The sequence below is a fragment of the Lissotriton vulgaris genome, chromosome 6 (genome assembly GCF_964263255.1).
Source record: "Lissotriton vulgaris chromosome 6, aLisVul1.2, whole genome shotgun sequence".
Lineage (NCBI taxonomy): Eukaryota > Metazoa > Chordata > Amphibia > Caudata > Salamandridae > Lissotriton > Lissotriton vulgaris.
Genome location: NC_141694.1, coordinates 1,104,229,186 through 1,104,252,925, shown reverse-complemented (window position 1 = coordinate 1,104,252,925; position 23,740 = coordinate 1,104,229,186). Strand labels below are relative to the sequence as shown.

General features: G+C 41.4%; 1 protein-coding gene across 1 annotated transcript in view; it reads left to right on the top strand.

Moving 5' to 3' along the window:
* The window catches only part of AIG1 (androgen induced 1), a 1,923,620-nt gene that overhangs the window by 1,435,104 nt on the left and 464,776 nt on the right, over positions 1-23,740 (top strand). The window contains exon 4 of the mRNA XM_086925350.1: positions 18,549-18,664. Within this exon, the coding sequence (XP_086781476.1) occupies positions 18,549-18,664 (116 nt within the window). The remainder of the gene's footprint in view (positions 1-18,548; positions 18,665-23,740) is intronic.

Here is a 23,740-nt window from a genome sequence, read left to right as displayed (position 1 = left end):
GGCTGTTGGCCCTTTAAGAGCTCTCCCATTGCGTGACTGACCAGAACTCTGGCAGGTCCTGTCCTGGAGGCAACCTATCTCAGGCCCTTGTCACGCAATCCCCAGAGCCTTGGGCCTGCGGGCAGCCACCCTGACACTGAAGCACCTTTCCCAGCCCTGCACCCATGCAGCCCTCCCCCACCGCAGCGGCTGCCATACCAGCCACGCCCCTGCAGAGAAGTGCACACACTTGTCGTTCTGTCACCCCACCGCGCTGAACTCTGTCACCTCTGCAGTGGTCCTCTGACCCTTCTTGTAAGTTCAATGTCACCCGATATTAGGTTGACACGGCATCCCAGATTGCTCACCCAAACTTGCCCTTCTCTCACTCCTGCAGCACTCGGCCGCCGACCTGCATCCCTCACCCAGAAGCGGCAGCCTGTCAGGGACCACGCCCCACAAACACCCCTCCCAGTCGCCCAAGGAAGAAGTGTGGGCTGCTCTGAAAGCCTCAAGTGAGGTGGCCAAATGCCAAGCACATAGTGCAACTAAAATTACCTACGCTATAGCTTTAATACAAATACTGTTATTAAAACATAATCTCAACAATGCTCCCACTATTACTACTGCTACTCCCAGTTACACTAATGATACTCTGGCTGCTTTCACAGCTTGGAAGCTCGGCAAGTTAACGTTCATTTATGATTTTACGCGAGGTGTCTATGCCAAGAGAGCACTATTTTTAAAGTGTTCAGAATTAACAAATTGTGTGAGTGGCCTTAATTTGCGTTATCCTCGTTTATCTTACATCCCTTCTCTTTTTCATGATTATTGCAATTTTTTTCAGCTTGGTTAGCTCTTTTTCTTGTAAACAGTTTGCTTGTGACTGTGTGGCCCCTCTCCCATTGTAACATGTCCCATTTATATAACATTCCTTTGCTATTAGCTGCGCCTCCCATTTCTCAGTGATGAGGCACAGCTAATAGTCTGCCCAAAATCCTGTGATTCTGGGCACATCACTTAATCTCCATGTGCCTACAATAAACAAATGTGTTCTTCTGTAATGTAACTGGTGCTCATGTAACGTGGTCTCAGACCTTTGGGTCGACTTCGCGCTATATAAAAACTGAATGAAAAGAGAAGGTCTCAGCGCGGCCCCAACAGAGCCCCTGTGGGTCCAACACCTGCCCCAGACACCCTGCCCCTTGCTTGAGGTATCTCTGCTGATGCTGACATGCTCCCACAAACCCCCAGCTCCCACTCCGCCCATTGCCCCTCCACCCCTGTGTGAATTTCCCAAAGCACTGCATTGTTCTGTCCTTATCTGTGGCCGCCCACGTGGCGAGAGCCTTCCCCCCTCCGCATACGTCAAAATCAAAGGGTGTTGGTTAATACCAGACTTAAGTGATGAGGGCAGACAGCAGCTCGCAGGCAAAGATGTTTAATAGTTATAATAATGTCCTCAGCGGTGGACTGGTGACCGTAGGCAAAGATGACCAACCTTCAACTGCCAGAGTAACTCAAAGGCAAACCATTCTAGAATCAACAATCATTTACACAATCAAGCGGCTGGCACGAGACTGTGGCTTGCACCGCTCATGCTCAATTAACATTAAAAAATATGTTACATTTAAAGGTATAAACAACAAGACAGACCTAAAAAAATAAAATTCTTGTTGCTATATTTTTGCAGTGATATCACGATCAAGATTTAATGTACCTGATAAGTAAATCAGCATTGACTTCACCAGATCCTGGTTATAGACAGGCATTACATTTTTGATGATATCAAGGCTGGGGTGGACAGTTCCGTGAAGGGTTCAGTGAGGTATGGTGGCTGTTTTGAATGTAATGCTTTGGGCAACAGGAAGTCAGTAAATGTTTTATCTTTCGTTTTTTTCAGCCTACATTGATTGCAAGATGTAGGAAGAAAATTGACTTTTTTGGCTCTGTTAGGAAAATTACTGAATGGTCTAGTTTTGTGGAGATGAACACAGTCAGGTATTAAAGGTCTAGTCTGTGGAGTAAGTGTAGGTGTAGCAGTTGAATTGTGCTTAATCATTAGTGAATCACTGCACAGATATAATTACATAATATGAGATGCTGTTGAAAATATTGGACTTTGTTATGGGATAAACAGCAGAGTGAAGCTCAGCCTGTTAAGAAATCATTGTAAAGAGTGGAACCAAGTGTCATTGCGTGTCTTAATACGCGCCCTTCTTTGGGGAAAGAAGGGTGGGCATAGCAGTTGAGATTCTAGTATGTTTGTATGTTACTTTTTGATGTATTAAGTTAGTTTGCCTATGGGGACACTTTAAGGCTTTTGTTGTGTAAAAATGTTTGCGCGTGAAAAAAAAAATAATAATAATCCACATCCATGAGATAAGGTACATTTCATGTATTACTTTATGTGCAATGGTATGATTACTGAAGTGTCAAAGGTGTAGGGAAAAAACGTACATGACGGAAAGTATTTGTAAATGATTTCAGACAGCTGATAACAAGATGTGGCTCTGGCCAACAGCCGGTGAGGTAAAACAATACCGCCCACAGTGACGTTCCTTGGAACTACCTGATAATTCCACACTATTACAATATGTAGATGATCTCCTCATTGCTGCACATTCTGCCCCGGCATGTAAAGAAGATACTCTCTGTTTGTTACGCCACCTTGCCCTCCATAATCACAAAGTCTCTTTAAAAAAGCTTCAGTTTTGTCAAGAGAAGGTGACCTATTTAGGTCATCTCCTCTCAAAGGAGGGAAGGCAGCTCACCACTGATCGTGTAGCCATTGTCAATGCTATGACGGCCCCATGAACACAAAAGCAGGTGCGAACCTTCATAGGCCTAACCTCATACTGTAGACAGTGGATTTCCAATGTTTTGGCCATGGTCAAACCTCTTCTTGCCCTCACCACTAAAGACATATCAGACAGTTCCTTTCCTTGGACTAGAGAGCATGCGCAGGCCTTCCAAGATTTACAGAGGGCTCTGTGTACTGCTCCAGTCCTCGGTACTCCTGACTATAGCAAACTATTTTTTCTTTTTGTACATGAGACAGGCGGCTGTGCATGCGCTGTCCTGACCCAGATGTTTGCAGGTCACCAACGGCCATGTACGTTTTTTTCAGCCACCTTAGATCCTGTTGCAAGGGTTCTCCCAGGATGCATGCGGGCGACAGCTGTGGCCGCCCTCATGGTCCGTCAGAGTGCAGGAATCATCATGAACTCCCCCCTGATTCTTATGGCCCCCCATTCTGTAGATACCCTCCTTAATAACACCAAGACACAGTACCTACTAGCGCACAACTTACAGGATATGAACTGACACTCTTTGCCAGCCACATTAACATCAAAAGATGCACAGCACTAAACCCCACCACATTACTCCCACTGGATACTCAGGATGCCCACTTAGACCCACATGACTGTATATTGAGGACAGAGGAAGAGACGAAGGAACGGGTTGACTTACAGGATACCCGGTTGCAGAACCAGAAGGTACACTGTATGTGGACGGATCATGTCTCAGAGGGCCAGATTGTAACACCTCAGCCGCCTACGCCCTCACGACATTGGGGCAAGAAGTAGAAACAACTCAGATTCAGCAGTGCTCTGCTCAGGCAGCAGAATTAGTGGCCCTCACTAGAGCCTTTGAGATAAGCAAGGGAATAACAGTAAATATATATACAGTCAGTATGCCTTTGGGGTGGCCCACAACTTCGGGAGGTTGTGGAAAGAAAGGAATTTCCTTACACCCCATGGGACCAAAATTCAACATGGCCCCCTAATTCACTGACTGTTAGACTCCCTGACACTCCCCAGAAAGGTGACCATCATAAAATGTAAGGCCCATAAGAAAGTGACAGATGATGTTGGGAAAGGCAATGCCCTGGCTGACCAGACGGCCAGACAAACAGCTCCTAGAAAAAGGGAAAGAATGTATGGAGGAGGTCCCGCTAGGTGGGTGGCAGGCGAGGGCATGGTTAAAAACACAGTATAGAGTGTGATTGAACAATGACCTGAAAAGACTAAGCCTTGATCAAAGCCGAGTGAACAATGATTTGTGTACCAAGCCTTGACAAGGTCACCATCTACAAACTTTGTCTGGATCTGGTTATCAACTGCAAACACTGCCCTGATTAAACAATGAACTAACAGCCAACAGACTGGGATGGGAAAGTATAAAAGGCTTGTATACTGCAGAGCAAAGTAGCAGCCTCCTCTGTCTTGTCTCTGACTAGCGTGGGACTCTGTTCCATAGCCCGGGCTATTGAAATAAATCTGGGTTCCTCCTGCAGACGAAGGCTCCTATGTCTCCTTTTACTAAGTATGGAAGGTATGGAAGACTAGGGCGGTTCCCCCGCCGCCGAGATCCATTAAGTGGGTTTAACCGGTTCTTCAATTCCTTTGCAACATTTTTTGTAAAAAGATTGCAGACAGTGGCAAAAATTTCAATAGAAAGCCTCCGTGCATTACAGCAAAATGTACAGCCATGCAGGAAAACATTGAAAACTGAGGGAGCCTAAAAATAGTCACCTAAGAATATGTCACCTCATTAATTAAGATACACCTCCCTTTTGATGCCCCTGACAGCAGGAACTATATAGTAACCTAAAAATGTCAGCGTTGCACCGAGACTATTTACCAGTACCTCACTCCTCTATATCCTATATCGTGATTTCACTCAGCTAAGTGAATTTTCTGTTTCAACAGAGTTAACTATAGTAAATGTACTACATTTATAAAGAAAAGAATGACAAAAAGTTTCATGCTAGTGAGGAGAATGCCCTTGTCCTACGTACTGCTGATTAGATAACAACAGGCTCCTGTTTGCCACTTTTGGAAGGTCTCCTAAGCAGTGATTTCAGCTTTTCAGACTAAAGGCAGTCATGTGCTAGTTCCGGACTAAGCATGAGCGGATTTTGCGGATTGGCAATCCGCGAATTTTGCGGATTTGCGGATTCGCAATCCGCAAAATCCGCGAATTCCCGCGAATTTGCGGATTTTTTTTTTTTTGTGTTCGCCCGTGTTTCTGCCAGTTCGCGAGGGTTTTTACAATTTCGCAAATTGCGAACTTACCTGTCGGGTCGCAAGTTTCGCGAACTTGTTGTTTCTACGTGTCCAGCCTGTTTGGGACACTCTTCTTCATCACTGCCACTCTCTGTCACCACTGCCACTCTCTGACTACTCATGCCACACTCTGGCCCACCCATGCCACCCTCTGTTTCATCACCACACCCTCTGGTTGTCCAGTGTACATTATTTTCGGCAAAGCAAAGCACACCTTCCCTGCCTCAAGTGACCTGAATTAATTTGGGGCTGATTAATGTGTCACAGAATATTTTTTTAGCTGGCACCTGCTTCCTTAGTGCGCCCTGATTAGTGATCTTTTGCACTTGCTAAGTGCTTTCATTGTTGCAAAATTAGTTACAACACCTGCCCTGCCCCAACTGACAATAATGAATTAGGGGCTGATTAATGGATTTTAACTTCCAGCCTGGCTCCTGCTTGTCTCCCTTAGCTGTAATTCAGGACCTTTGTGGCATATGTGTAACTATTCTGAGGTTCAGAGCAGGGTCACATAATAGTTTCAACTGGCAACTGAACTCTGGAGGGGCCCCTCAGGAAGCACTACAGGAAATGGCTACTAATGATGTGCCTGAACTTTTGAACCTGGTAAGTAGTTACTTTCAGTTTTGCTAAGATCGTATTTCTGCAATTTTGCACTTATTCGCGGGGCGCGAACTCACGCAAACAGTGCGAGCAGCGCGAGCAAAATCCGCTGCTCGCGGATTTGCGGATTTTGCGGGAAATTCGCAAATCTCGCGGATTGCGGATTTCCCGAAAATCCGCAAAATCCGCGAGCGTAACGGATTTTCCGCCCATGCTTATTCCGGACCTTGATGACATACAGAATGATTATAGGTTGAATTATTGGCGCCGCTGCTATGGCATATCCTAGGTACGCCAAGCATATGTGGCTTGGTCAGTTGTTGTCTATGATTTGCTTCATAATATAATTGAAGGTTTTAATTTTTCTGTGCAATAAATATTCTTCTTGAGATGTCAGATACGTATGCCACTGCAAAAACTCTAGGCTATCTTAAGCTTTCTGACAGAAGGGTTGAAAAGGATAATCAGCCACGCATGTTTGCTTTACATGATTTATCTCCACATGCCTGGATATATTTAGGGGATAATTTGTGCGATCACAAATTTGTTAGTCTGCCCTTTAAAAGATGCTTTTCCTCATCCATGAACTAACAAAGTTTTACAGGGCCATGATTTCTTTTTTCCACCTCCTGTAAGAAAATGAAAGAACAATCTCATGTTTTTTGTGAAAGAAAATATAATTGGATTGATTTTTGCAAGCCACAAGTGAGGCATTGACTTTGAGGTATGAGATACTTAGTTAATGAGGTTCCCTTCAGATGTTGGCAAACAGATGATTTGTATTACATTTTTGTACCTCAAAAGGCAACACACCATGCTACAGTCCTTCACAGGGGTCTTAAACTCTGGAACTCTCTCTGTCACCTCGCTCCAGGCCACCTCATGTAATACTAGGACTATCATTTCTATCAATAAATGACATTGTTCTGATATCCTAATCAATATGTTTTACAGAGCATTTTAACCACTTCTAGCATGTGAACTTGGCATTGTTCTGTTATTCAAGCCAGTTGGTTATTTAAAAATAAATTCCTTATAGTTTTTTTGTTTAATCTGTTTCGTTTAGCTTTATTTTTTTCTTTTAATGTCTGGTTTGCCTTGTTCATGCTACATTACAAAATAAATATTTGGGTCCAGGTGTACCTTGGCATTTACATCCGTGTTATTCTCTCTGTTTATATGGGGTTTGTCAGACAGACTGTTACCCACCTAGGCTTTAAGAAGATCCATTACTTTCTCTGACCAATACTGGTAACAATCAAATTTGTTTCACAAATCACAATTGGACTTCAATAGGCATAAGATGTCCTGGGAAATTATGCACTAAGAAACAAGCCAGCTATGAATAAAACTAATCCCTAAGTTATGTTTTTGGACAAGCAGAGTAAGGCCACGAAAATCATGGTCCATGGAAGCAGGGTCCCTGAAAAATGTCTTTGAGAAAATTTGCCTGGGAGTGACTATCAATTCAGGTGTCTCATGGAAACAACACTTTATAACTTCTTAACTCAGATATCCAGCAGTAACACATGACCTTCTGAACTAAAATTATAAATTTGGTGGCTATCATTTTCTTTCTCTTGTGTATTATACATTGCAAAAATAATACCCGTCATGCATTCATTGCTGCAGTCTAGGGTCATTTTCTTCCACCAAGGCTCTGATTATGAGTAGTGTGATGTAGTTGCGGCGATACCGTGCAGTTCAAATTTACAATGGAAGCCAATATCTCTTTATTTAAATCATGTTTTATGTCAGAAACATGCCATACAGAATTCCCAATTCTATGGCGAATAAGGCTCTCATTTACCACCAGGTCTGAATTGGGTTCGGAGCAGGCTTTCGGGATTGGAGTGATTAAGGCGGCAAAAGGAAGGGGAGGATGTGGCTGGGCAAATGAGAGCCCTACATGCGCTACCCGTAATTTAGACATAGGTCAGATGGTGACCAAAGCCCGTGGCTGTGCTGCACTTGCGCCCCATGCCTGAATTGATTTTACCAGCTAGGTTTTCCAGCCAGTGGTATTCACGGAGCTGGAAAATCTGGGTGCAGCAACACTGGACCTTATGTGATCAGAGAGAACAGTATTCCTACCCGGGAATACCACTCCACCTGAGTTGTAATTAAGGCTCTAGTAATTTCACAATCAAAAATTGGGTTTTGATATTTCTTGTGGGGATAAGAAAGTTAAATTTGGTAAACAAAGGCAATTTGGAATGCCCCATTCAAAGCATTGGTTAATTAATCAACTGTGTATAATTTGAAAAGAATTGAGCCATTGAAGCCAAGCGGCATCTCACTGATGAGGCCCAACAAGGCCAGTCTAGAGTTGCTTGTGAATCCCTTCAGAAGGGACGTGACCAGGCAGTTTAAACACAACTATTCCTTTTGAAGCAGGACCAACACTGATCTGCATCTGGTTTCTCCCCTTCTGAAGTAGCAGAGAGGACAAAAAAGTGATGGCAGCGAGAGAATATTGAAAAGTACATCAGACTCAACTGCCTGAGAGCAGCACTCCCAACAGGGGCCTACGGGATAAGTGATGTGTTCTTTAAATTTATTTGCAAGCATTTAAAAACATTTCACTTTTTGTTTTTTTCTGCGTTGCAAGGCGTTCATTTCTTCAGAGCTCCGCTTTGTTCTGTGCTAGTTTGTTTTTCCAAGTAGAGGACATGTGATCAAGTGTCTTAACTCATCAGGAGTAGAAACAAGCTCTAATCCAGTGTTCCTCAAGCAACCAACTTCTGCGATCCTCGGCTAATCACTCTCCTTCCATTAGCCTCGGTTGCTTTATCTGCAAAAAAGAGTGCTAACAAATACGTTAATGATCATGAAGCAGTAAACGGACAGCGACTATGCTTTTTCAGTGGCTTGTACGTGCCTTAATGTAAACTTCCTTCAAGTTAAGCTCCTCCTATGATGTGCAGTTCAACAAAAGAAGGTTATTTTTCAAAAAGGTGCAGCTTTTTTTAAATATATTTTTATTGATTTTCAACTCATACAGTTTTTGTTCACACATATTACACATGGAGGAAACGGGACTTATTAAATTAACCCTATCTATTCTGTTTAATCTCATGTCATTTGGTTGGTATTTTTGAGTCTTCAGGTAGAGAGGCCCTCTCTGCACACCCGTTCATGTTATTTCTGAGCAAAATAAACTTGCAAAATATTACATCTCGCTCGTGCCTATCACTATGCTGGGTCAATGAAATTGTGAAACTGACTCGTGCACATTCCTCAATTACAGTTTCCAGGTCTGTGAATTTATTAGTGAAACACGAGCATTTTATATGAATAATTACATCAATCAATGGAAAAGTGATCTAAAATAGTGGAGATGGTGCAGTAATGCTAGACATAAATACAAAGACGTGACAACTAAAGGTGATATGCACAACATTCTAATCGATTTGCTGGCGACAATCCTAGCGGCCTCTTCATAGTTATTGAGGCAATAAGTCCCGCAAATACCAAAACATTTGCACGATCATGACTCCACAAGAAAGGTATTATTGAAGAATTTACACAAAGAGCTCTAATTTCTGAATCAGAGACCTGTCATTGACATACAAACCTGTAGTTCAGTTCAAAACTGTAAGTTTATTTGGACCATTGTCCTTAAACAGATAAAAGCATCAATAAAAAAATAATTTTTCCATAAAAAGTTTTAAAACAATGTATAACTTATCTTGTTAAAATAGATCATGCGCGACATATACTACTCACATTTAAAATTTTGTTTAACTTTTCGCATAAATCTCCCCACGGCACAAGCAATATCTAAACTCATCATTTCTGTTATGAGAGCACTTGCAGAAAGTTTTTTGTGTATACTGTACTTTTTAAAAATGGGGCGTAAAATCTCCTTCCGTGGTTCATAGACACCTGTAACATCTAGGTGACCTTACAGGCATTTTAACACACCTAATAACCAATATAAATAAAGAATACATAACTAATTTTTGCCTACAGTGCGTTACAGTAATTAATCCATGTTCAGACAACTCCAAATTTTTACCACATAGCCTGCACAGCAGAGTTTGAGGGGTATGCTCTAACAATGACCAACCAAATCAAGCCATGGTAATAGGTCCCTGGAAGATTAGATGAAACATAACATAAAAATACTTCATACTTTGTTTTTTTTTACTAATATTGCTTGGCATTCTGAAACTTTGAGAGATCACGGGGGAAGAGCGGTACTACAACTCCCAGAATGCAGAACACTGGTTTCTCCAACCTGGATTAGCGCAGCGTGTGTAATATGTCATGAGGTAACTTGCCAGGACTGCCCAAACCAGTGTTCAGATATTGTTGTTTTTAAATACCTATTAATTTGTTAAATATCTAAATGTTTTTTCCTTTACACGTCCTCCCAAACTCTTATGATGTGGGAGTAGTGTGTTATTGTGTTTGTAGCATACTTGCTCCTTCAGTTTATCTGCTTATTGGAAGTCACCTTGCAATGGTCACTTGCCGTGATACGCACTAGTACGTGGTAGGGCTTTACAGTAGCGATTGGAAATTGCATCAGATTTCTTATCACCTGTGAGATTAGGGGGGCTTTTGCGCCAGCAGCTTTTGTTATGGTGCGGCAAGGTTTCTTAACTGTGTCTTCTCAGTACCAATGCTAAAATAAAGAATACATTGAGCAGGTGTCTAAAATTGGTGCAAGGAGGCTGGATAGGCGCCGTAGCTATTATTAGTGCTGCAGTCACATTTGCACCAGGGATGATAGCTGTAACGTGCACCAGCACTGCATTCATGTTTTCAATATGAAACAAGTGGGCAAGAGAACCAGATTTACTTGCTTATATTAGGGCCTTTGATTCGTGGAGTTTTCTGCACTCCGCGGAGCTCGCGGAGTGCAGAAAACTCCGCTTCTCAATGCACAGCGGAGTTTTTTCCCCACCCGCGAATGGTAAGTTCGCGATCGCGAACAGTAAGTTTGCAAGCACAAGCTGCCGCTTGGGTAGAATTTCTACCCAAGCAGCAGAAATACCAGCACAAACTGCAGTTCGCACTGCACTCTGCCACTCGCGGAACTTCGCAGAGTTTTTTTGTAACTTCGCTGACTTCCGCGTAGCAAAACTCCCCGAACTATGGCCAAGCCTACTCATATGCCCCTGGCATGGATCCATACCAGATTATCAGGATAGCCGCATAGGATATATTTATAAACAGTGCCAAAAATAATTATTTACAAAGGGGATGGGTATCTAAAAATTTGGCATTTGATCTTCTCCTTACTCTCTGCCCTTTTGCTTCACACTGCTCTTCTCTTACTCACACTCCTTCCTTTTGCCTCATGCTGCTCTTCTCCTCCTCACTCTTTGTCCTTGTGCCTCACTCTGTTCTTCTCCTCCCCACACTCCATCCTCGTGCCTCGCGCTGCTCTTCTTCTCCTCAGTCTCCCTCCTTGTGCCTCACGCTGCTCTTCTCCGCCTCACTCTCCTTCCTTGTGCCTCATGCTGCTCTACCCATCACTCCTTCCTTCTTCTTCAAGCTGCTCTTCTCCTCACTCCTTACTTCTGCTTCCCACTGCTCCTCTTCTCACTCTCCTTACTTATGCTTCATGCTGCTCCACAACTAACAATGCCAATCCAACCCACATAATTCCACTACACATCTCATACATAAACTCCAGTACACATGGGTAAAAGACATCGCAATGGACAACACTAAAAGATCTAACTCAAACAAATACGAGACCTATTGCACTTCAAATGCTTCTTTAAGATGTAAGGAGACACCATCAAAAATATGAAAATAATCTTTTATGATATGGACTTCTCATTGGCAAGAAAATGGAGAAGGCAGACCCCACAAATAGACCAAGGCTGGGAAGAAAATATAGACTGGTGCATGTTGGATGAAAGAAATGTATACAAAAGCAGGGAGTGCCTTCACAATTTCGAAAACATTAGGGAGAAATGGGCACACGAACTGTATTGAATGAAGAGAAATATTAAAACGATTAAAAAGAATTAGAGACGAATAACATTACGGATTAAGGGTAAACAAAACTGAAAAATGGAAAAAGAACTTTATGAATTACGGATACCCATAGTAGTATGCGTATATATGCATTCCCTGGGTATGTAAACCTCTAGTTGAGAATTTTGTTACTAACGCTTGTCGATATTTTATGTGTTATGACACTATGTATAAGCAATAAATTGTGTTTAAAAGCATACTAATTTTTTTGGAGCAAATGCTACATACATAAGAAAATCTACCAGATAATTTTCCTCCATCCAAGGGGATTGTTCAATGTAGGAAATTCGCCCGAAAGATTATTCCTCCAGGTTAGCATGTCCTTCAGAGTTAGAATTATTTCCTGTTACCACCAAACTATAATACAGACTCGCAGTCTCCAGAAAAAAAGGTCTATCTACATTGCAGCTTTGCTAATGTTCTTCTACTGGAGCAAAACCATCACACAAATTCCTCATTGTAAGCCTGCCATAGTGCTTCAACAGCAAGATCTTTGTTGCAAGTGGACCAGAAACAGATTACGCTTGGTCATGCATTGAGCCAGAAAATTTCGACAGACGACAACGACGGAAAATTAAATAATTAATTAATTTTCCCTCGTCTCCATCTGTAAAAAAAAAAAACCTCACCCAGACCCACCGCCCCATCACTCTTATCTGCACGGGCCGCGGCAGGCTAGTTTCTATCTCTCGAAATATGTACAAATAGATAAACACAAGTGGGGAAAGCAGCAGGGGTGCAGCTTCAGTGGGGTTGTAACACCCCCTAAATACATGTATGATTGGCCTGCTAGTTGAGTCAGGTGCCCTGAGTTAAGTCTGATGTGTCTTTGTCAGGTTTTCTTGTCATGCACCAAGAATAAAGGACAAAAGAGTAACCTTTGATGTAAAACAGGAGAGAGATCAAGCCGGAGACAGATATATATATCTGGTGTCTGAATTTAAAAATGTGAAACCTGATAACCTGGAATTGATACTGCTTCTTCGCTTGTCCAAACTGTTTGATCCTTGGCCAACATTTAATTTCACAGAGACTCCTTTTTTATTTATTATCACATATGAGGCACTTTTAAGTACTTGAGATCAGGGTGTGCCCTGTAAACACACATCATATGTTTGTTTTAATAGACTATTATGTTGTTCATCTATCATTAGAATCTAGGCCATGATTAGGGTTTACATGACTACTGACTTGCATCTTAATTCACTAATGACATTCTCATGGGAGGAGGGGCGAGCCACTAATGTTAAAAAGTTCATAGTGAAAAACTATCACTTTTAATAAATGTGCGCCAATGGAGTAAAATAATCAGATGCACTGTGGTGAAACGCCTCAGCATGTTAAAGGAATACACCTTTTTGAATTTTAAAGAGACTGTATCATATTTATACATTTTGTTTGCTGCACAATATACAGGGCAAATGTGTTCATGGCTTGGCTCGTGCATGGATTCTTAGAGCCAAGCCAGACCCTTGGCTAGGCTCTGCCTCTGACTCAGCTCACCCTAATATTAATTTGCTGGTGCGCCATCCTCTCTCTAATTGCAACTTGAACTTGGTGCTCGGGGTATCAGTCACTTCATTAAATGTTGTGTAAAAGGTGAGGATTGGAACCATGTTGCCCTATATGCACAGATTTGACTGATCTACCATCATGAATTCTTCATAGCTGAGAAGAAGAAGAGCGTGTGCAGTGAAAATATATTTAAAATAAGTAATCCTAGGGCAGAGACTCCAGGCCTTTGTGTTGTACATGACTGTTGCCATGAGTTTTCATGGAGAACTACCAGGTCCAGGCTGTATGGGCTGAGGAATAGCTTTATAGGGGTGTTTGTGGTGTGGCATCCCCCAAAGAAAGGGATTCTTGGCTTGCTAGTTGGATCTGGGGGTCCTGAGTCGGGTTTGCTATGTCTGGGTCAATTTTTCTTGACGTTCACATTTCGGTAAAAGCTTTTAACTTGTTCAGTTTTTGGAGCTAACGTTTTTAGTGAGGGGTTTACCAAAAAAATTGCAATTCTGCATTCATAGGCGTACTCCTTGAATGAGTGCAAATATACTACTTTTGGAAATTCACAAACATTGGCAGAGGTAGGCTTGGAAAGCTGCGCCAGTATCAGGTTTTCTTGCATACTATTGGCAATCAAACACAAAAAGGTGATGGTGTGAAAGCTTGCAGATAGTCTAACCAGTGGCAGTCTCACCCAGTAGTGATTGTTTTTCACCCACTGGCCCACTCTAGACAAAGACCCACCTAATGCAAATCAATACTGACCTTGTTCCTCTTGGAAACAGGCCACCGTGAGCCTTGGTCATTTCACCTCTACCCTGCAGCCCACTGCTTTTTTAATTGGGAAATCTCACTGACTATGCTATGCCCCAGGAGCCCATAAATGTATTGCGACTTATATAGCGCACGTATCACCCAAAGGCATCAAGGCGCTTGCCTTGGGAACCCGTCCTGGCTTGTTCCCTGTGAGATAACCCTACTGGGCATCCCCAAGGTGAAAGCCGGGCATCCCGCAGCAGGTGGGCTGCTGTAGTGGAGATTAAGCAAGCTATTGCCCAGAGTTGCAGCGTGGGACCCCATGATTAGAGTAGGCACCGAGGCGAGAATTATCAAGTCCGTGGACATTTTGGGCTCAGGACCCTGCCGCGGGAATTGAACCCTGGTCCCGGGCCAGACCTCTGCATCAGGGTCTGCCGCTCTAATCAGTGAGCCACACTCCTCCACTGGAGATAAAGATCAAAGGTAAAGTGATGTCTTCAATTCAGCGGTTCAACTGACTATGGCATTTACTAAAGAGGAACAAAATATCATTAAAATTCTTTAGCCCCAAGTCAGTATTTACTTTTTTTCCTAGCTAGGGCAAAATTGTTGTTTAACCTTTCTCTAAAACCCCTTAGGAAAAGTTATCTTGGCTCATAATGAAAAACTGACCAGTGCAGTACTCTCCAAGTTTAAGCAGAACATTACTGACAATAACACTTAGCTTTCTAACTGAGGATAATTTGCTGTGGAAGTTATGGTATTTGCTGCGTCTCCAGACTATTTCTTGCAGCTTTGTGACTTGCATATGGTATTGATTTATTCATTTGGCATTTAAACCCGCAGGCACAGAATCACTTTTGTTATTTTACATGATACAGTTTATTATGTCATTGGAGATAGTCAGCCTGCATAACCTGTATCTATAGCTGCACATATTTTAAGTGGGTGTTTTTGGTAGTTTTTCTAAATTAGAACATCTTTGTTTCATTGTTATGAATACCTTAGCGCCATTTGAGACTATTTGTATTTCTAAGGTGGTGCTGTCACTGGAGAGTTGATTTCAGATTCTTTGTGAGCTTGCATAGTTAAATAGATTCAACTTTTAATGAAAAGATCTCCTGAGCAACCCTCTGTGTCCAAAAGAATTTTCAAAAGTCAGTCTGAAGTTAGCATTTCTTCTTTTCTTTGTATTCCTTCGTCTTCAAAGCTCTTAGCCAACACGTGTTTCGTCACATGGTACATCAACCTTTGACTTCATCAGGGCTCTTTATGTGTGACGTTGTGCTAGGGTGCTTCATCTGAAGTATACAAATTGCTGCATGGATTGATAAATTGCTTTCTTTAAGCAACGCAGGTAATAGTCCTGCACATGTTTGATGTGCAAAATACACCACCTGAAAATCAAGGCTACGGCGTTCTGTGTTTCCTTTGAGATTGAGTAGCACTTTTGGCTGCCCAGTGTAATGCAACCTGCCATGTTACACTTTTGACTTCAGTAATGCCCACCCTACAATGGCCATTGGCTCCATAGTTTTTGGGCATGGCGATGTGCCTGCTCTCAGGATATATGATTTGTCCTAGCGGCTTTGGGACAAAATATCGACAGGACAGAATATAGACTACAAAAATATCGTTTTTAAGGTAAGTGAAGTAATATCGACTGTATAAAATATAGATAGCAAAAATATCGATTTGTTAATATATAATATTTTATAGTGTATTTTTATGTAATAATATTTGTGAAAAGTGTGTATTTATGTTATAAATAATTTTATTAAATGATTTTTGTTTTTATAATTATTGCGTAATGTAATTCTGTAGCGGGTTGTGGGTTTATAGGGGAATAGGGTGGGAAGTAATTTAATTATAATTAATTAAATATGTAAATTTATTAATTGATATTAATTTGTAATTAATTGTTAATGAATTTATATGTGTCAATTAATTTAATAGTATTTGCAAAATAATTATTATTAATTGATTAATTGGTAATTATGTAAATTTTACTAATATAATGCAGTAGCGGGTTGTGGGATTATAGGGGAATAGGGTGGGAAGTAATTTAATTAAAAAAAATACATATGTAAATATATTTATTGATAGTAATTAGTAATTAATTGTTAATTAATTTATATGTGTTAATTAATTTAATAATAATTGTTAATTATTTTATATTAATTGATTAATTGGTTATTATGTGAATTTTACTAATTTAATTTCTGTAGCGAGTTGTGAGTTTATAGGGGCATAGGGTGGAAAGTAATATATTAATAATTAATTAAATAATAAAATAAAATACACGTTATTTATTTGGAAATAATAGTGAAATCATTTTTAATTATTAAATAATTAATTGTTTATGTTTAATTAATTTGTATTAATAGGTGAATAATTAAAAGAATTATTGTTAATTATTAAATGTCAATTATTATTTATTCTATTACATAACATTTTTATTTACTTTTTATTAATTATTATTAGATATTTCTTGTTAGATTTTTTATTTATATATGAAAGATTTACTTTCCCTAATGTTGTATTCTCTGGAGTGTGAATTGTAATTTTTACCCCTACGCTTTCCAACGCTTTCCTTACTGTTGCACCCACTGGAGTGGGAATAGTAGTTTTAACCCCTACGCTATTCAACGCTTTCCCTACTGTTGCACCCACTGGGGTGGGAATAGTAATTTTAACCCCTACGCTATCCAACGCTTTCCCTACTGTTGCACCCACTGGAGTGGGAATAGTAATTTTAACCCCTACGCTATCCAACACTTTCCCTACTGTTGCACTCTTTGGAGTGGGAATTGTAATTTTAACCCCTACGCTGTCCAACGCTTTCCCTACTGTTGCACCCACAGGAGTGGGAATAGTAATTTTAACCCCTACGCTATCCAATGCTTTCCCTACTGTTGCACCCACTGGAGTGGGAATAGTAATTTTAACCCCTACGCTATCCAACGCTTTCCCTACTGTTGCACCCACTGGAGTTGGAATAGTAATTTTAACCCCTACGCTATCCAACACTTTCCCTACTGTTGCACTCTTTGGAGTGGGAATAGTAATTGTAACCCCTACGCTATCCAACGCTTTCCCTACTGTTGCACTCTTTGGAGTGGGAATAGTAATTTTAACACCTACGCTATCCAACGCGTTCCCTACTGTTGCACCCACTGGAGTGGGAATAGTAATTTTAACCCCTACGCTATCCAACGCTTTCCCTACTGTTGCACTCTTTGGAGTGGGAATAGTAATTTTAACCCCTACGCTATCCAACGCTTTCCCTACTGTTGCACCCACTGGAGTGGGAATAGTAATTTTAACCCCTACGCTATCCAACGCTTTTCCTACTGTTGCACCCACTGGAGTGGGAATAGTAAATTTTACCCCTACGCTATCCAACGCTTTAGCTATTGTAGAATTCACTACAGTTGTTACAATAATTAAACTATTTTGCTATGCTACGGTAAAATTATTATATATGTTTATTTAATATAAAAAAAAATATATAAATATATATGTATTATTTTTTTAGATTTATGTTTAATTTAAAATAAATATTTATTAATATAACATTATTTTAATAATTTAAAGTAAGTTTAGACTAAATATATTTATTACTACATTAGTATTAACTTAATTTAAAGACATTTTAAAAAAACAATATTTTTTACAGTCTATATTTTAGTAACTCGATATTTTAGAGTCAATATTTTTGTACTTACCTGTTTAAAGATAGCCAGTCGATATTTTGTCCATCGATATTTTTTCAACGATATTTTGGCTACTCGATATTTTTGAGGTTGATATTATTTCAGTGATCCACACCAGCACATGGTGTAAGTGAGAGTAAGATGGGGGGGGAGGAGTACAATGAGTGCATGGCCGAGGAAGAGAGACAGGGAAGAGGAAGAACAGTAGCTGGGAAGAGGGGGATACAGGTGACAGCCTGGTGAAGGAAACTTCAGAGAGAAAGGAGAGGAAATTTGTCGTAAAGCGCTGTGAGAAATGGAAGAGGAGAGGAAGAGCAGAGGGGCAGAAATATGTGCCATGGAACGGGGGGAGCTAAGCTTGTGTATAAACCAGAGAGGGTAGGGGCATAGTCAGTAGTGTGACGTGGCTGACTGTAACTGCCTGTACTACCAGTCTGACAGGGGCGCCAGCTTGTCACAGCATGTACACTTCTGGCCAATGGTTGAGTCTGCTGCTGCCTCCCTCACTCCCCTTGCTCCCCTCCAACTCCACCTCCCTTTCCCCGCACCTGTACTGGCATGACTCTGGTTTTGCGGGCTCAGCTCTTTCGTTGTCTCTTACTGTTGAGTCAAACCCCAGGCGTGACTCTGGTTTGCCTCTTGTTTTAAATCAGGGGTCTCCAAACCGGTCCTGGAGGGCCGGATCCATGCCAGATTTTTGGGATATCCCCATTGAGATACATGTAGTAATTTTAAAAATCTGCCATGGATCAGGCCCTCCAGGACCGGTTTGGAGACCCCTGTTTTAAATTCTCTGGCTTGTGCACCTTTGTTCCATATATACATTTCCTTACAACACCTCCTTAGAACTGAAGGATAAAAGCAGGTTGATATCATTAAAAAATAATTCTTCTGTGCTTCTTTTCATTCACAGCATACAACGGTGTTGCCTTTCATATTAATAGAGATGAGAACAACTCACCATCAGTATCCGAGCCGGAGCTGCGGACTGGCTGCAGTGTGCACATTCTCCGTTGCCTACATACTATGGTAAGGACTGAGCAGTCTGTGTTTTCATATTCTGTCAGGTGGGGCGCTCATGAATTGAGGATAAGTGGACAGATCATACAAAGTGAGCATTGGCAATGCTAAGTTAAAATGTCATGGGCCTACTCACAAAGGTAAATTGACACGTTTTTTACAACTGAGTGAGTTTTATTGGATTTTCAAATAGAAACAAAAAACAACCATTCAGTGCAAGAGTTTGTTTCATATTAACTACTATCAGATATCAAGAGGTACAGACGTTTGCAAGGGTGGGTTACAGCATACATGTCAGGTTATGCATTGGCAATGAAGACAATACAATGATATGTACACATTATAACATGAGCCAAGCTAATAAGCCACGCTTCAGTCAATAGATGCAGGATATGCACACATGGTCACCATATACACACATGAATGCACATTCCTATTAAGAAAGTTACCCCTCATCCTCTGAGCTGGTATCAGAATATGAGTCTCCATCGTCATTGAACTTATCAAGTAGTTGTCCCCAGGCCATTATCTCTTCCGCCGCCCCTCATCAGTGTGTGACAGGCACATGTGATGTTCCTCCACCACCCCCCATTTAATTATGTCTCTCAGCCACTGAGCTACCAGCTGCGCCCTGGAACCAGGTAAATTTATATGTTAGGAAATCTAGATATGTAAATGTACTCGTACAATGTGGTGTAAATTTACAACTTTTGGCTATTGACCATTTCAGAGTGTAAATTTAGCACCAAAGAGTAGACTTACATGAATTCACTCCCTGAAACCAGGTTTTGGAGCCACATTTGCATGTGTAATGTTTGTACTTGTAACTTTTCACAAGTAGGCAGAGATGTCGGCTTCTATTGTGGAGATCTATACGATTGGGAAGGAGATGTCCGCCACTGTGCTATAGTTCTGTCACCGTGTTGGAGATCTCCGCCACCATGGTGGAGATGGAGATCTCCCTATAGGAATGAATATGGAAAATTATTAAACTTTAATATATATCTTTTTAATGTTTAGTTAATTTTATTGTAAAATATAAATGTAAGATAACTTAAAATAAGTATGTTTACCCCTGAACTATTACAATCAAATGTTGGAGCACATTACCTCTTAAAGGTAAATGTTGACTAATATACTAAATAATGTGACTACATTACTTTACTTTAAAAATATTAATTTTTAAGCAAAATAAAATAGAAACATCCAACCTTGAAATTTTATTTTCAATTAATGTTTGTAAATGTAATTAAAAATTGTATTTCTTTAATGTTAATTATACTTTACATTTTAACACAAGTTTAAATGTTTATTTTATTTTTTGCAACAAGGTCATTATTAATTTTTAAATTAATCAAATGTGTAGTTATTAATTTTGTATAATTTATATAAAAACTCTAAATAATGTAATCATTTTAACACTATTTACTATTTCCGATTAAGGGCCTGATTACGGGTTTTGGTGGTGCAGGCGCGGGCGGGCCGCCAATGCCATGCTCCCACATTGCAGAGACTCACCAGCGCCCACCCACCAGATTACAACTTATAAGTGGTCTGGCGGCGTGGCAGTCCCGGGTCAGTGCCTGTTTCAAAGGCGGCGGTGCCTTTGAAAAAGGCACCACAATGTAAACGCCACACAAGGTTCCTGCACAGCATGGACTGTAACATCCATGTCGTGCAGGAACTGGGGAGCATGCACACAAGGGAGCACATGTTGTGCCCCCTGCATGCATTCTCATGCACATGGGCAACAGGGAGCCCTGTAGGACCCCCTTTGTTTCAGGACCGCCAGCCTTTTCATGGAGGAAAGACCTCCATGCACTGCTGGCAATCCTGAAACTTGTAATATGCATGGCGGTGCCGCAGTGGCACCACCAGCATATTACTGAGGCCCTTACTGCATGCCAACGCCAGGAATCCACGGTTCCCTGTCGGCTGTGGCGATGCAAAGGCAGTCCATCTCTCCAACCCATAATGGAGCAGTCGGACCTCCAGTGCAGTGGTGGCTGGACCTCCACCACTGCAACCCAAACGTCTGACTGTCCTTGAGCCGCCAGACTCATAATTAGGCCCTAAGTCTCTATTTCCATTATTTTATGAGTGAGTTGTAATACCTGTGGGCCTTGTGTGGTGCTAGAATTACTCCATTACTGTGTTGGAGTACATTTACTAATATTTTGTCACCTTTAGAGTAGTAGTAACTTTAGAAGAGTAGTTTGTGAATAGCTATGTTCTTACTCTGCAGTGGGTGGGTGTTTGCATTAACATGTCCCTCCCTATACTTCTCCTAAATCCTCCCTAAATCCCTCTTTATTCCTCCCACCTCCATTTGGTAGTACACATTCCCCATTTCCAACCACTCCCTCTAACATTTACTTCAAAGTAGTAAACTTATAAGTGCAGAAATCCCCCCCCCCCCCCGCCCCCGATAGAAATTACAGGAGAGGTAGAGGTGGGGATTTCCACCCATAGGTGTGTGAATTGTGTTTCATTGTAACTAAGTAGTACTTTTTCACTTACTACAAAAAAAAGTTTGTGAAACAGGCCCTTTATGTAACACACTTTTGTGTTGACTTGTGTCTTAAATAGTTGAAGACCTGAAGCAGCGATATTGTACCACCTTAGGCAGTGAAAAATGGTTGGTTTGCATTGGAAATTTTGAGGTATGTGCTGCTTTTGCCAGAAATGTAGCAGCATTTGTTGTCACATCTAAAGTAAACAACAGAGCATAATAAAATAACATACACTAAGCAATGTAAAACGAAACTAAAATATTACTTGGCCTATCACAAAAAAATAGTCAAATTAGAATGTAACACCTTAATCAAAGTACAACTCAACAAAATTGCATTGCAATAATGCAGCAGAATAATAACAGAATAACATTGCACCACAACAAAATGCCACTCAACAAATGTACACAAATTTTCTTGTCACACATTACCATCTCTAATAAGCTTGTTTTCATAATAGGATGGTAAATGTTTTAGGAGCAAGCACTGCATTAATTTATAACCATGTGCAAGAAGTAGCTGTTTTGTAAGCTGACCCATAATCTCTCAGAGTGCCTCATCTCACTCTAAGATGTTTTTGCCATTCTTTGGTTTGCAATCCATACTTATATTTTTAGAATTTATATGCCAAACCTCAGTCAACTGGAATTCGTTGAACAATCCCATGTAGGCAACAGAATTTCCAACTCTATCTTTTTTTCCTAGTAATTTTAAGGTCAATCCTAGACCATGCATGCACTGTCTGGAAGAAATGCTATATTTGCTATATGGGCTTTCATTACGCCACTCGCAGATGATTGGTTAAGGATAGCATCACTTACAAATGCTTGCGTTCATGTGGTTTCTTTTCCTTATAAGTTCCGCCTTCTCGTGTCTTGCTCCTGCCCTGGAGTATTGCCCTATTACGGCTATCCTTCAGCTTTACTGCATTTTTCTTTGTGTAGGCACACTCTTTTTATCATTGCAGAGTGCCTGTGTTTTTAGGAGGTTCTACCACCCTTCCCAATTTTTTTTTGCTTGTATTTATTTTTCCACCATGCTCGGGACCGCTGAATCACTTAATCTCCCCGTGCAATCCCCCCACCTCCTCAACCCACCCACAACACTGCCTGCCACCCCCACTTCCCCTCCGAAGTCTCAGCTTGTTTTTATTTTTCCACTGCCGTCTACCTGGGACTGCCGTGTCACTTAATCTCCCTGTGCCACCCGCCACTTCTTCACCCCTCCCACAACGCTGCTTGTTTAATTTGTGGCTGTCCCACAACAAGGCGCTTAACTAGTTCTCTTTGCATTAAGATCCCTTTAAGAAACATGTAAACAAAGTTCCACATCCACCTGCCCGCATCGCTGTCATGCTTCGGTTTACATTTTCCTGTACGTGTTATCATCATCGCAATGTCTCCTTTCAAGGAAGAATTGTACACTAAGCAAGGGGAGTACTGTCCTGGTTGCCAAGGCTGAGAGGCACTCAGCATGCAGATGCCTCTGTTTTTTTTTGCTTCCTTGTGCTCGCACATCCGAGAGGAAGTTTGCTCACTTCTGCCGCTGGCACATCTGCCCGCTTCCTGCCCTCACCCAAAGCCTTGGTCCACCGCTTTATACCTGGGACTGACGCTTCCACTCCGGGACCACCTGAAGCATTGGCCTCCGCTCTGCACCCTAACTGAATTGAATGGAACTGACAGTGGCTAATAAGCGGCAACAAATGGTAGGTACAGTCAAAACTATTGTGAAAACTGCAACACGTACACTGTCAAATTCTTGTAGTAAATGAAGGTAGCCCTCCAAGATGGCTGCTGCTATCTGCCATACTCGGATCGGAAGAACGCTATGGAGCGTGTCCGTCTTATATGTCTACTTGATGCTGCAGGTGATTCTACAGCTTTGCGTTTGAACTCTGGGTGTCTGGAACATACTGCTTAACTGGGTGTGCACAGATCTGAGTCCGGACAGTGCAGTTGTCGCAAGCAACCTATATGTACTTTTTTCCCCACCAAATAGTGTAGAATTCTGGAGGGAAGTGCTGCTGGTTATGAGCAGAGCTGCCAGTGCTGTCCCTTTAAAAGTACATTAATCCTCCTAAAAAGCAAGGGACAAGCCGAATTAAACACTTTGGAGTACTGCAGTGCTCCTGTACCTTTACATTGCACATCAAGTCTGCTTCACCACTGTAAATGTACAGATTTTGTGTTCCTCACCACAGCTATTGCACCTTGAGTGGTGAATGATCAACACTTCTCACGTCACTCTTGTGGTCAAGTAGCAGTGATTGGTAAACCATCATTGAGATACACTATGCTTAAATGTGAAGACGCTGAGAACTTTTCAATTGAAAGAGTGCCATTTCTGCAGAACATAATACTACCAAACCAGTAAACATACATGAGCCCTTCTAAGGAGTAATTGTGCTGCTTCGTTAAACATCTAGCACCAGGGATACGCGCGAGCGCGTGAAAACAAGATGGCCGCCTCCTGGTGAGCTCCACGTCGGAACAGCCAGTTTTCGACGATATACTGCTTAATTCCTTTAAGAATTTTCTCTTAAATGAAGTAGCAGTGCTTTGTAGACCTT